The sequence below is a fragment of the Poecilia reticulata genome, linkage group LG9 (genome assembly GCF_000633615.1).
Source record: "Poecilia reticulata strain Guanapo linkage group LG9, Guppy_female_1.0+MT, whole genome shotgun sequence".
NCBI lineage: Eukaryota > Metazoa > Chordata > Actinopteri > Cyprinodontiformes > Poeciliidae > Poecilia > Poecilia reticulata.
In genome coordinates, this window is record NC_024339.1 from 26,447,753 (window position 1) to 26,462,502 (window position 14,750).

The following is a 14,750-nucleotide window of genomic DNA, read 5'->3' on the forward strand; positions in this document are numbered from 1 at the left end:
TGACACTTTAAACACAGTCATCCGGGTGAATGCTGAGTGCCTGTCCATCCTGCTTGGCAGTAATAGAAAACTAATGGCTTTTTCTATGGATTCTTATTCCTATCACTTGATGGCCATGACAAACAATGCGACTTAAATCAGATGAGTGTCAGTCCTGGAAACCATTTCCTCAAGATGGAGGAGAGGCAAGAAGAAAAAGTGTTATCAGACTTCATTTAAAACAGTTTATTGGGAGTCCTATCTCGTTTGGAGTCCTTTCTTCAGTCCTCTTCCCAGAAATATGAGCTTCTCTGCAGATGATGATATCGCTTGAATGTTAAGTTCCAGCTGCTGAGTCTTATCGCTTTTCTCAGTCTTCAATCTAAAGAGGCTTTACAAACCGTATCTCATCTACATCGGGCAGTACAATATGCCTCAAACAATAACGGCCGGCGTGATAGCTGTTACGAGAAGCAAACGGGAAAGAGCAAAACATGTGCGTTTCTTCTCTGACTTCTTCCTCTTCCACTTTCCTTTCTTTCTTTTCACTTGTGCACCTCTGACCTTATCTATCTTCGCCTCCTCTCCACTCTCCTCTCTTGTTGTCACTTTCGCTTCAGATGCTCGTGTGAATTTGACCCCAGTTCAGACAACATGACCCAGTGGCCCTCTGTGTCCTTTTGTCATTTAACGTCAAATGGAAAAACAAACAATGGGTTTAAAAAAAAATAAAAATAAGCAGAGATTTGATTGTTACACTTTTTCGACAGTGTTTTTCCTAGATTCTGCATCACGCCTTAAAAAGTCATAAAAAATAAAAATACATCTATCTCTGCAACATAGCTCTGACCTTGTGAGAGGACCATTTTGAATCTTTTGCCAGCCCTCAGTGTCTTTTCCTGTATTTTCCAAACCTGTGTCGCTACTGATGACCTTGGGACTTTGGTTAAAGGTGATTGTCTGTTTGATCCAAAAGCTATTTTCACCTGAATGTTTCTGGATTAAAAAAAATAAAAAATCTGCCATCTTTCTCACTGGGATTCCCTGGTCAATACTCTTAAAGGGCATTGCACACAGATGACATTCAGTCAAAAAACAAGACAGCTTAATGTGTATCAGAACACTTTCTTGACTTACTCAGCCAGAACCAAACAGCAACAAAAGTAGGCTAACTTTACTGTGACTAATGTAAAAATACAAATTAAGAGTGAATCTGAAAGTGAAATTGAAATAAAATTTATGCATTTTTACAAAAATGTTAAGTAGTCAGAGTGTCTGCATTAGCTTTGGCTTTTCTGGGAGGACTTTCCACAAGTTTAGGAGAGTTTATGCATATTTTTGTACAATCCTCCATAAAATGCATTTGTGAGGTTTGGTGCTGACGTAGGTTCAGAAGGCTTCACAGTCTCACCTCCAGGTTACCCAGGTTAGAGATGTTCTGGAGGGTGAAGGTCAGAACCCTGCATCATTCCACACCAGCCTCACTCATTCTTGTTTTCATGGACCATGCTTTGTGTTAAGGACGACGGCCAACTTAAAACAGGAACAATCCATCCTCAAAATGTCCACACAAAGTAAAACGCATGAGATTATTGAAAATGTTTTTGTATGTAAAAGCATTAAGAGTTTCTTACAGACTTGGCAAGGGGCTGAGGCTAATTAGCATGCTGAAAAACATTTGAAAGAAAAAAAATGTTAAGTTAGATTAGGTGAAGAAAAGTAGGTGAATTTTATGGAAAATCAAGTCCCATCATGCACAACGTATGTGTGTCATTCCTGTTCCACTTCTGGTTTGAATGGTTTACTGGGATCAAGGCTGCAAAGTGTCCATCTGTAGAGTTCAACTGCAAAAGTAGCGAGATGCACAACCTTTGGTATTATGTCATCATTTCGTAGTTTGTTTAGTTTAGTTGTTGTCTTTTTCCCAATAGCTGATGATCAGCTGATGAGTGTCTTTGACATCTCCAAAACATCTGTGGCTGCCGGGCATAACTGGAGATCAGGTTGTCTATGCTAGTGTTAAAATCATATGAAGTAGATGCTTTCATGCATCATATCTTCTTATGTCAGTGAAATGCAAGGCAATTGCTAAATAGTGTGATATCAGTGTAACAGAGATATTTTATCAAACAAGCATTTTCTCAAAATAAAAGCATCCATGCCATAAGTTCCAAAGAACAAAGTTTGTGCTGTGACTGAATGATTTCACAAAAACTGTAAGTTTTAACATTACATCTGACTATGCAACAAGAATATAGAAATTCTTGTTGCATAGTCATGCAACAAGATTAAATCTAGGTTAAATCTGTAGTGAGGCGTTCTAAAAAAACAACTACTAAAACCATTGGTTAGGTTTCTACAGGCAATTAAATAACTCTTAGTTACACAGAAAAAAAAAAAAATCTGAACATTTTAAAGCCTGTAAATATGACACAATTCAGTGAATGTTAAAAAAAAAAGAAAGCTGAGGCCCCATTCCACACATTCACAGCCACAAATTGGCCATTCTGTGGATAAGGAAGACAGTCTATCGATAATGTTTCATTAATAATACATACGGAAGCACTGAAAGAAAAGACAGTAAAGGAAAGGACAACGCCTGGTCGGTAAAGATTTTCCGCGAGGCCATGTTCTCTTTGAGATTACAGTTAGGAAAGTAAATAGGTATTTACTAATCTCTGTATTGAAATGAAAGGCACAAGTCTTTTTCCAGCCTCGTTCTTCTTACTACTTCAATTCCACTATCATTCTTTTTTCCCCACTCCATCCCTTTATACTCCCCTCATTTGTAGCCAGCAAGCTAAGCATGTCTCCACTGAAGGCGATGTCTGATTAAACGCTACACACTGCAGAAAGCAGAACTATGTATGAGGAAAAAAAGGTCACCATTTGACATATGCTTTGCTTGCAAAAAACAGAGCTTAGCACTATCAGAAAAGAAACACTTTGATAACTTGTAATGTAACCAGCGGGGGGAGAAATGGTTCTGGCACTGCCTTGAGCACAGTCCTTTAAAGGTGAGAAAGAAAAATATCCTGTTTGTATGAGTGATTTTATTCCCCTGTCTGCTTTTTTGGGTTATTTTCATATTTAGTCTTGAGGCGTTTGGGGTGGGAACAATGGCAAAAAATAGACTTTGATGCTAATTTTCAGGACAGGTTGACCCGTCCTAGTTTGCTTAGGAGGTTATTGGTGGAGTTTTTAGGTTTCTACTATGGGTGATGAATTTAGGTTTAAACTAGCAATAATCAATAGATATATTACTCAGCCATAGAACCATTGACTTTGTGATACATATCTCAGTTTAATTCGGAGCTTTTTAACATTAAAATTTGTTACGTTTTAAAGTTTTCTATTGAATCCTGAGACCATCACAAACTTAAGCCTGGGTATGTTTGTCAGTGTTTGATTTGAACTCACATCAACATCAAAGTTCACTGCTAGAAGTTCTGTCTCTGTCAGGATCTTTTTATGCAAAGTTTGAACGGTTATAGGAAACCAAGTACACAGCCATCGTAAAGTATGAGAAGCAGTTTTAGACAGTTTCACAGTGTGAAAACATTCAGAGGGTATTATTCATTCATAATATTTATTTAAGCAGGTGAATATCACTGAGACACAAGGGCTCATTTCGAGAGAGAGCTGTTATTTTTTCTTTGTTATTTGACTCTCGTGGCTCGAATGTTAACTGGATGAAAGTTTACCAGTGACACAGTTGGTAGAGCTGTTGCCTTGCAGCAAGAAGGTTCTGGGTTCGATTCCCGGCCCCGGTCTTTCTGCATGGAGTTTGCATGTTCTCCCTGTGCATGCGTGGGTTTTCTCCGGGTACTCCGGTTTCCTCCCACAGTCCAAAAACATGACTGTCAGGTTAACTGGCCACTCCAAATTGCCCCTAGGTGTGAGTGTGAGTGTGTGTGCATGGTTGTTTGTCCTGTGTGTCTCTGTGTTGCCCTGCGACAGACTGGCGACCTGTCCAGGGTGTACCCCGCCTCTCGCCCGGAACGTTAGCTGGAGATAGGCACCAGCAGCCCCCTCGACCCCACTGAGGGACAAGGGTGTAAGAAAATGGATGAATGGAAGTTTACCTGTCCCATCCATCCATTTTCTAACACCCTTGTCCCTTAGTGGGGTCGGGAGGGGTGCTGGTCCCTATCTCCAGCTAACGTTCCGGGCGAGAGGCGGGGTCACCCTGGACAGGTCGCCAGTCTGTCGCAGTACCTGTTCTATGTACCTACTTAAATATCAAAAGACCTGCTGCCGTTTATACTGCGTTTTGTAGTGACTACACTTTGTTCCTTCTTCCCTAAGGTCTCATTAGAAGCCACTTCACCTTTTAGTTAGTCATGTGTTACGTGACCGATACAGCTGACCTCTGAAAGCATGTGTATGTCCCAAGGCAGGAGATGAACACACTGCGAAGAGTCATTTTATTTTCATTCTGACAACTGAATTCACCTTGATTGAACTACTGCATGAAAACACAGCTAAATAGTAGTTAGCTGGTAGTCAGGAAAATGGCCATTTACCAACAAGTTGTAGGCATGAGTGTAGCAATTCAGGAATTTAGTAAAAGACTGATCAATATTTCTAGAGGAGCTGAAAACATTCTAGAGTTGTAGAAATATGCACTGTTGATATATTCTAGTTCATTAAGAAAATTTTAATATTATCAAGTAGTAAATTATGCTATGATAATTTACTACTTAATAAATGTAAATGAAATGTAAATGATTTCATTTACGAAAAGAAAAATAGCCAAGCTGGCTATATGTAGAAAGGTAATTAAATATGGAAAGGGTTACACAATCATTTCCAGGGATTTAGGTCACCAGTGAATCACGGTGAGAGAAATTTTCCAAAAGTTGGAACAAAAATTAACCTTCCTAGAAATACCTACATTTCTCCAAGGACACTTGGAGGTCACAAAAGGACCTTTAACATCATCTAAAGCACTGCAGACCTGCAAGAAAAATCATACCAAAGACGACCAGAAGTAATGAACACAAAGGCCCTTTCAAACAACATCGTTATGATCCCCAAAACCTTTCCAGGTTTCTGTAAGCTGAGCATAAGATGTGTGTAAAACAAAAAAAATGCAAAAAGACGGTGTGACGTGAACTTAATTAGGTTGTTCATGCTAGAAAACCTTCCAGTGTGGCTGAACTAAAACAACTCATTTCCAGTTGTCCCACATGCCTGATGGTATGATTATATAGTACAATCATCTACAAGGTTGTAACTTTTTTAAATTGTACGTGTTGTGCAAAAGAAAACATCTTTCTGACATCTTACAATATGTGTTGTTAATGAAAAGATGGTATAAAAACTGAGAATTCTTTGAAAGTGTAGGTACCAACACAGCAACTATTGTTTAAAAGCAGATAAGCAGAGTTTTGTGCAGCAGAGTAAAAGGCTACACAATTCATACTACTACTTGCTTGTTAAAGCATTTATGGCAGAGCCGTGTTTCTGAATGTTTCTGCTACTAAAACCACAAAAAACAATGGAGGAGACTTGTGATCAGTTGAGCAACTGAGCTGGTAAGTCACCAAATGCAGACAATAAAAACCAAAACAGCAGCAACTACAATTTAGATGATAGTTGCTTTTGTCTCTCACTAAAGCAGAGGATAATTTCTATTGAAATCCACACAGCCAAGTTTCGGTTGATTATCAAAAGCACTCTGCTCTTTAGAGACTCAACCATGCCGTGTGTGAGACCCTGAGGTTGGGGCAGAACTAGCAGCCTGGGAATACTGCAAGCCTTCTCACAAGTGAAAAAGCACAAACGTGTCTGAGTGCAAGTGTGTGAGAGAGAGAGAGAAAAAGTGATGAGAAACGGATGATAAAAGTGCCGCAGCCTCCAGATTTCTTTTAGCTTTATCTCAGAAGCTATACAGAGTAATGTCATCTGGGCCAGTCTCTCTCCCCACATGGTTCCCCTCAGTGGGGACTTAAGTTGTCAGATACAAGAGAACAGACTGTTGAGTTAGGACAGTGTGTGCGTGTGTGTGTCTGTGTGTGAACAAGAGAGTGCTCCCAATGAATTTTCAGCCAGCAACAGCAACCTGATCCTGTATATCTCCCAAACTGGGTCAGCTCACCTGTATGCTCATTGACCGTTTCTCACCTGCCCACTTTGAAAACCAGAGGCCAAATGACTCAATCAAAGAGCGCTCAGTGATCGTGTCGAGGGGAGGGAAATGAATCAAAGATAGAAGTGTTGCATTGATCTTCCAGAGAATCAATACAGTACAAGTACGAATACCGTTCAATGCTCTTTGGGTTTGTTTTTATCAGGCATTTCTTTCACAAACCGACACGGGAGAGGATGGGAAGTGTCTGCGCATTCATGCCCAAGCCTTCATTCGCAAACATACACAGCCATTTCTGACAGAAAAAAAAAGAAACGAAAAGACAAATGTGGATTGAACAGTAGCAAACAGAGAAATGCTTTCTGTTAGTTCGTGCAGGATTATGGGAGGCAGCTCTGTAATAACTGAAGCAGAGGTGCAACCAGGTGTTAGAAAAAAGCCGCTGTTCCATTTAATACTTGTTCTCCGTCCACCTAGTAAGCCAACAATCACCCCCACAGAGACCAAGGAGAGAATGAAATCTTCCAGTGCAATATGCCACCCAGGCCCTCGCCAAAACGATACAATTGAAATCTTTTCAAATGTTTGCTCCATCTGGAACAATCTACTTCTTCTCCAAAGGCGAAATCACAGCCAATTTGGCAGCCAGTACTCTCAAGGTATACTTTCTAAAGGCCTTTACTTCAGCTAAGATGATTAAATAGCAGCTGTTTCCAAGTGTAATGCTGATGTGAAATAAAGGTGGAATGAATGCACCAATCATTCTTCAAGAGATGGAAAATAGGCAGTTTCCTCTTAATCCTGCTCTGATCAATAATTGGTGTTAAAAAGCAAAAAAAAACAACAAAAAAAACAAATGTATTTTCATTTCTGTTCAATATATGCACCAAAGAGGTCCCACTATTTTCAGTCGCTAAACACATCATTCGACAGCATGTAATTTGATGCATTTTTCAAAAGTGAATAAAAATCAGATACATTTTTAAGGCATAAGCAGGGGTGATCTTGTAACTCTTTAAAAAAAAAAGATTTTGGATTCACGTCACTTATCTTTATCAAAAAAAAAAAATCCTGCAGCATTTCTTTCTGTGTTGGGAAAAAAAGATGAAAGAACAAAAAAAGTGAATGCCTTGGACAGAAATTGTATCGGCTAAGAAAAGTTTGATATCTTCAATGTCTTCTAAAATCAGTTTCCACTGAGGATGCTTTTTGCTGCAATCCCATCAGTACATGCATGTTTTGCACAGACTGTGCTGTATAAAATAGCCTGTAGCAACTATTGCAAAAATCCTATAGCTGTTTGATCAAACCACTGATCTCCCACTGACTGCAGTAGCCCACATTGATTCTGAGTACCTCCCCTTGCCACCCTCTGCCTCTCTGTCTCATTATATATTATCTTTTCCTCTTTCTATTCCCTTTCCTCTCTTTAGTAATCTATTGTTCTCAAATAAAATGGCTCTGGCAAGCTGTGTATCTTCTCTTTTTAGTCAGACAGGTGTATTTAGGGAAAAGTTGAGGCCTGTCACTGAACGATCCTTCCTTTGGTTACCAACAGAGAAGAAAAAAGAGGCTCCAGAAAGTTTACTCAAGTCTTGAACTTTGCTGAGGTTTAAATGTTAGTGTTTTTTTTTTTAAATGAAATTCATGATTCTGATTGCTCAAAGCATTTTACAGTGCTGTAATTTTTTGAAACATAGATATACAACATGCTGGGTTTGCTACAGTGCCTTGTAAATGTGGTAATGCCCTTAAAACTCAAACATTATCCACACATTTATGTGTATTTAAATAGGAGTGTATAGAACAATAAATTGAAAAAGTGTGCAAATATTTTTAACCCCATTTTTCTGCTTTATCTCTACAAACTCAACTTTCCTCAGAAGCAGTCAAGATGGTGACTCTGGAGGAGCTGCATCCACTGCATAGGTGGGAGATTCACATGGGGCAATGATTAGTTGTGAACTCCACAAATTACGCTATTTTCACACTTGCTCTGCATCTTATCTGACTGGACTGGAGCTTCTTGGCAAAGAAGATAAGAGATAAATTAAAATCTTAAAATGTCAAAAGCAACCACCAAAGACTTTCAGCTCGTGCAGCAGCAAAAGGCAGTTCTACAAAGTACCAACTTCAGTTTTCTGAATGCCAGTGCAGGCCAGACATTAACAAGAAACAGCTTTATATTCCCAATGAAATCCATTTAATTTAGAGGTTGTTACATGTCAAAGTGTGGAAAGGTTCAAGGAGTAATACAACTTTTGAAAGGCATTATTACTGTTCTATTTAAAATCAGGTAAAGTTATGCAAAAAGAAGGATAGTTTGAGTACTTTAAAAGTGTTGACTGAACTCTTCATGGAAAGATAAAATTGTAAGCCTCAATAAAGCTCAACAGCTCATTGTGTCTGAATTGTGGTGAAATTCTCTTACATGACGGCCCTCGTTTACTTCTGAAGAACAAGCAAAAAAAATAAATAAATAAAATATTGGAACTAGAGCGGCTCCTGAGTGATTGCTGCTCTGTTGGTGAACGAGCAAGCCCGTGTCCACGCAGCGGCAGCGTGCACACACTCATCGAGCTGTTGACCTCAGAGGGGCTTTACGTGGCCGCAGATAATGAGCTTTAACGTTCTATTTCATCTTTCTCAAAAAGGAGGAGCACTGCAGACACCAGAGGGCCTAAAGGTCAAAGAAAGCCGCTCGCTCTGAAAAGAGATAACACAATGCAGGCAAGCAGGTAATTATTGAGACAATCATAAATTGGAGGAGGCCTGATAGAGTTCCATTACCTTAGCTGAGTGGAGGGTGAATTTAGTGTTGGAGAAGAGGAACCATTAACACTATGAGTGTGCTACTCTCCATAGAAAGTATATAAGTGGAGTTAGAGAAGGGCCTGTCTGAACAAATTACTGCGTGTGCCTAAAGAGACTACGCAGAATGTTTATGTACAGTATGTAAACCATTCGAACAAAGGTACGACTTCTGTTGATACTGAAGTGGCACTTTGACTTTTCGGTTGCAGAAAATTTATTATGATTATTATCAAACCTGGTCGTCCAGTGTATGTATAACATTAATTTCCTGCAATAGCTACTATGTTGGCATGCGAAACAGTATTTCTGCACAGACTGGAGACAGACGATGTCCTTTGGAGGAGAAGCATTTGTAATTATGAGGCGGTTGTTGATGGTAAAAGAGTAATAATAATAGTAATAGAGTCTGTGGCAAAAGTATTCGCACATTTTAACTTTTTCTCACAATTCAAAAGAGTTCAAATGCCAGAGTATGTGCACAACATAGTGGCACATAATTGATACATTGTACATACAGTAATTGCACGTTTTCTAGTGTTTTCTTTTTTGTTTGTTTGTTTGTTTTTGTTTTAACAAACAAAAAGACCTGAAAACTTTCTGCCTTATAGCCCTGGCTGTAGGGTCATTGTTCTGCTAAACTGCAAATCTCTGTCAGAGTCTTTCCCAGCCTTTAACAGCTCTTCTACCAGGATGGCCTTGCATTTAGCTTCATACATTTTTGAATCAACTCTGTCTATTTCCCTATCTACGGTGAAGAAAATCATCACCATAGCATGATGCTGCCATCGCCGTGTTACTCGGAGGAGTGGGTGTGCTCAGGGTGATGTGCAGCGTTAAGTTTTCCTTTCTACAGTATTTAGCATGAAGGACAGATTTGTGATTAATAGTAGTGCGGCAGGAGTTTGTATTTATAATGTGATAAAGTGCGAAAGCAGAAAGGGGCAGACAGCTCCTTTGTTCCTCCGATCTGACAGGTGGTTAATCTTCATTAGTGTCATAAATCATCTTAAAAGCACCTACGATTATTAAAACATTGCTCATTTTAACACAAGAAATTACAGAGTATCAGAAGGAGCGCGAAGCCCCCTGATGGTCAGTACAGGGACATGAGTCTCCAGTAAAAGATCTTGACAGCTGGTTTGGCCCCAGGCACTGTGTTTCACCTCCTCCGAGCAGAACTAACACAAGGAAACATGTCACGGCTGGGTAGGTGTGAATTAAATCTGGCTGCTGGAGTCCAATAGAGGGCCCATGCAGCCAAAGTGAGCCACTAATGTTTTGTTCAGCTTAATTGAGCATTGTCCCTTCAACTCAGCCTCACGTCTTCATCTCGCATCTAATAGCAGCTGCTCTCTAAATGTCTAATTACCTGAAGTTACACTGGAAAAATGAGCAAACTTTATGATGGCGTAGAAGACAATCAAAAAGTGCAAATGTGTTGCTACAGTAAAATTTTAAAGCTAAAATTGACTTGAATGATAATGAATTACATTTTTTTTCACTCCAGAATTTGCGGTTTAGACTAAGAACACAAACTCAAATGCAGTCACAAACGAACAAAAAAAAAAAAAAAGTCCTGCATGTTTTTTTCTTTTTTACTTCACCTGCAGAGCGCATCCGCGCGACAAACCCGCCGCAGCTCCAGACAGTTCGGCTTCTCCTTATCTGTGTAAGAGCAATCAGGAACGATCGTCTGCCTGCGTCTCTCGGCGCAGCCTTCAGACTGGCAGGGACAGAAGATCAGCCGCTGGCTTAACTCTGGAGGCACGCGGTCCATGAAGGCCCTCAGAGTCTTGTGGCAGCGCTTCCTGTTGCAGCTCTCTCCTTTGTTGGTGTCACTCCGGCTGCAGGTGGTGATGTAGCTGCTGCGGTGCCTCTTGCAGAGGGAGTTTAGGTTGCAAGCTTTAGTTGCGTTAAGGCAAGGGTTGCAATCCTTCTCTGCTTCAGGACACTGGAAGGGCTTGGGGGTCAGTGTGTGCATTCCTAAACGTAAAGACATGGAAAAAATAGGGCAAGTGAGAACAAAATTAGCGCAGAAGAAAATAAAAGTTAACAGAAGTAAACACTTAAAACATATCACTGTGTGTGATGAGTGTGACGAGACACTATTATACCACCAGTTCTAGCTTGAACCTCTGATACAACTTCTGATCCTTGACCACATACATTTTTCAGCTGAGTCTGGGACAAACAGACCAGTCAATGTTCCTCCAACTTGTCGTTGTCAAATTCTCTTGAGTTTGTGTGAACTGTAGCCTCAGTTCCCCGTAGCTAACAAAAAGTTGCAGAAATATCTGTTGTTTGCCATTTGGGTGCCGTAAGAACAGACAAAACGAGGACTCATCCTTTAAATCCTACAAACAAGGACAACAAAATTTATATTATTGAAAATATAAATTTAGTTAGAATAGGATTTGATTTAGTTTTAGGAGTAGTTTTATTACACAGTACTCTACTCGACTGGAAGTAAAAAAGAAAAGGCGTGAAATACAGACACACCAAGTTAAAGTAAGACTTATTTATTACGCACACGCTTTGCTACTTCAGGGCAATTTTCCACCTGCTGTGCAATTTAGCACTGGAAGTAATTCACCATGTTCTAAACTGCATTATATTTATATTGCCGACAATAAATCTTAGTCTCAGGTTTTTTTGTTTTGTTTTGTTTGTCTAAATGAAAGAAAAAAACAGATTTGGAAAAGTGATTCTCCTGAATCGATCTGTTATTTTTGAACGACATTACTAGTTTCTATACCTTTTTTCTTTCCATTTTAGTCTTTAAAATACTGCAGTTTGAACATATTGTATTGTTGTCCGTCTGATGACATAATTTTTAAATATTAAAACAGATGTTTTGATAACTTACTCAATACTTCAGTACTAATTTATTTAATTAAACAGAACAAAGGAACAAATAAAAACTTTTTTATTCTTACTTGTGTAATTTTTTTAGGTGGATGGTTCATCTTCTTCAGGGTGGGATACCTTACCCACCCTGAAGAAGATTAATTAGGAGGAGCCTATTGATAAAACCCCCAAATTTGCAAACCCTGCAGAACTTTTTCCACATTCAGTTCAATAATTATTTTAGATTAACAGATTGTACCGCTGTTCAAGTCATTCTTGAAGCAGGACAGGTGTAGCACACTGAACATGGGCTCATCTCACATGTCTTTTTTGCTGTAATATTTCAAATTTTCAAGCATTTCATCTATTCAGAGTAATATTTATAATGGAATGCAAATCTTTTTCTTCAACATCTAAACAATTTAAATCACTCATGCTGGAGATTTTTCTTTCTTCTGAAGCAAATTTGTTATGTAGCTCCTATATCTATTAACATGGTTCACACATTTTTAGTCAAACATGTTATGATTAATTATAGTGATCAAGCGTGATTCTTTTGGTTCATGCTGCAATATTTAAGCAAGCGCAGCCTGTTCCCTGCCTTGCTGTTCATGTTCTGACTTATCAACACTGACTTCGCATCGTTTGATGAATCCCTGGTAGAGAGACTTCAATATCATCTTTACCTCTGATTTTTCAAACAGCTGTGAGCCAGCAGAGGGACGCCTCCAGCCAGGCCCATCCACTCCACCTAAATCGATCCAGGCTGTTACAGACCTTGAGTCAGATATAAATAAATTAATAAGATATGATTTCAGATTACATGTTGATGAATTATTCATTAACCCGTTGACAGCTGACGTGATTACCATAATACCAGGTGATTATTAAGTTGTCATATTGTTACAAATATTATTTAAATTTATCTTTCAATGTTTTGACTTAATGGAGCAAACGAGAAACGTTGTCTCATTATTCATTCGTTTTCCGGAGGTAATGTGAAGACAGAAGGCCTTGGGTGTGTTGGTGGAAAAAGAGAAACTGCGTCGCAAAATCCTGTTACATCTGACCGCTGAGGTCATGGAGAAGAACAGAGTTTTGTTCATCAGTGCCATCCAGTTGCACATTTTTTTTTATTTTTGAGTGACAAAAAAAACCCGGTAACACTTTATTCATGAATATTTATGACTGTTGTCATAAAGCGTCATTCGGTAAATTATGACACTTTTAATACAAAGTTGACATTATTCAAAATGTCTTTGTTATGACAACTTGACATTAACCAAGAAATCATTACTGGTATAAATTTGTTCTAAAAGTTTTACTGATTGCACTTTAAAAATTAGGTATCTTTATGTTATTAAAGGTAAAGTTTAAACAGAAATGATTTCTTGGTTAATGTCAAGTTGTCATAACAAAGACATTTTGAATAATGTCAACTTTGTAKTAAAAGTGTCAATTTACCGAATGACGCTTTATGACAACAGTCATAAATATTCATGAAGGCTTATTCATGTTTATGACAGGTGTTATGACATGTTTATGAAAGTGTCATGACAGTCTTATTCACCCCCCCTTCAAATAAAGTGTTACCAAAACCCCTAAAATTACCCATCCAGCTGTATATCATAGCTGAGAAAAAAAAAAGTCATGTTATTAAACTTGTTTGAATGCTCTCAGATGCTGTACCATTTTGGTAATAAGAGAAAAAACTTTTCTCATGAAATATACTTGTAATAAAGCAGCTTTATGTTCACTGGTGGCAACCCTCTGGCTATATTAGAGAAGTTAACCTTCTTTCCCCTGTAGATAATGATATTTCAGAGGTCGTGGCGGCACGGTGACACTCTGAGAGATTCATCTCTTATTCAACAGAACCAATCTCCCTCCATGTCTATCAGACAGCCTGGAGCAGGAAGAGGACAATCTTTTTTTTCTGTCTTTTTTTTTTTTTAAAGGGTCTTTGAAAGATGCACAGGATTGTTTCCAAATGTTACGTTGCACGTTATCAATCCTTGAAATTGGGGGAGAGAGCACATAAAACCCCAAAAGGGGGGACAAAAATAAATAAGCAAAATTAATGATTTTGTGGTTTCGGGGAAACAAAACTCACAGTCCCATAAGACTAACAAAATTCCAGAATATCATCCGTGAGGGAAGGAAGCACATTTAAATGACCTTCCCTTTCAGCGTTGCTATTATGAAGATGTCTTAAGATTAATTTAGTAAGAACTCTGATAAATGGACGGGTGCTAAGTGTTTTGTTGTGAGCTTTTTTGTTCAAATGTTACATTTTATTTGACTCTTTTTAGATCACAGTATCCTCATCTGTCCCAACACTACCAGACAGTGAGTCAGTGTAAACTCAACATATTCTGAGTGTTATTTAAGTGCCTTTTACTTTTGTGACATTTGAGCATATTTCCAACACAGTGGACTTTGTTTATGAAAACTGGAGTAGATTCACATGTGATCTATGAAGCTGTGGAAATCGTGGCCATTCTCAACATGTGGAGACTTGATAAGTTTACTGTCTGAAAACAATCAATCTTCATGTGAATTCAACATCCTGCAGTGAAAGAGCAAAAAGGGCGACAGTCTCACAAATATTTTAGAACACAAAACCTAAACTGAGGTTTTTCCACGCAAATACATTTTCTACAAATGTTGCAGAAAATATGGGGAATGCTGAAGGGGATTCCGTCATTACGTCTCAGGGCACCAGAGGAAATCTGACTATGCAACGCAATATTGTGCAGAACTGCACAGGCATAAAATGTATTACCGTTTTTAGGCCATGTTCCACCAGCTGATCCAAGGCAGACCAATCTCCCCTGCAGTACTCCAGAGCAGTGATTCACTGCGGCCTGTTATGACTTTGGGGTCTCTGGTTTCCCAAAGCAGGATGAAGTTTTACATTCTGACATAACTACATAATTAGATGTCTTTGAAATCAAAAGCCAGATATTGCTTTCCATAAAAAAAAATGCTGAATCCAGAAGAATCTTCATCTTCC

General features: G+C 38.8%; 1 protein-coding gene across 1 annotated transcript in view; it reads right to left on the reverse strand.

The window, feature by feature from the left end:
• Positions 1–14,750, reverse strand: part of LOC103470484 (GDNF family receptor alpha-2) — a 68,730-nt gene that overhangs the window by 24,078 nt on the left and 29,902 nt on the right. Inside the window, exon 4 of the mRNA XM_008418951.2 lies at positions 10,492–10,870. Coding sequence (XP_008417173.1) covers positions 10,492–10,870 — 379 coding nt within the window. The remainder of the gene's footprint in view (positions 1–10,491; positions 10,871–14,750) is intronic.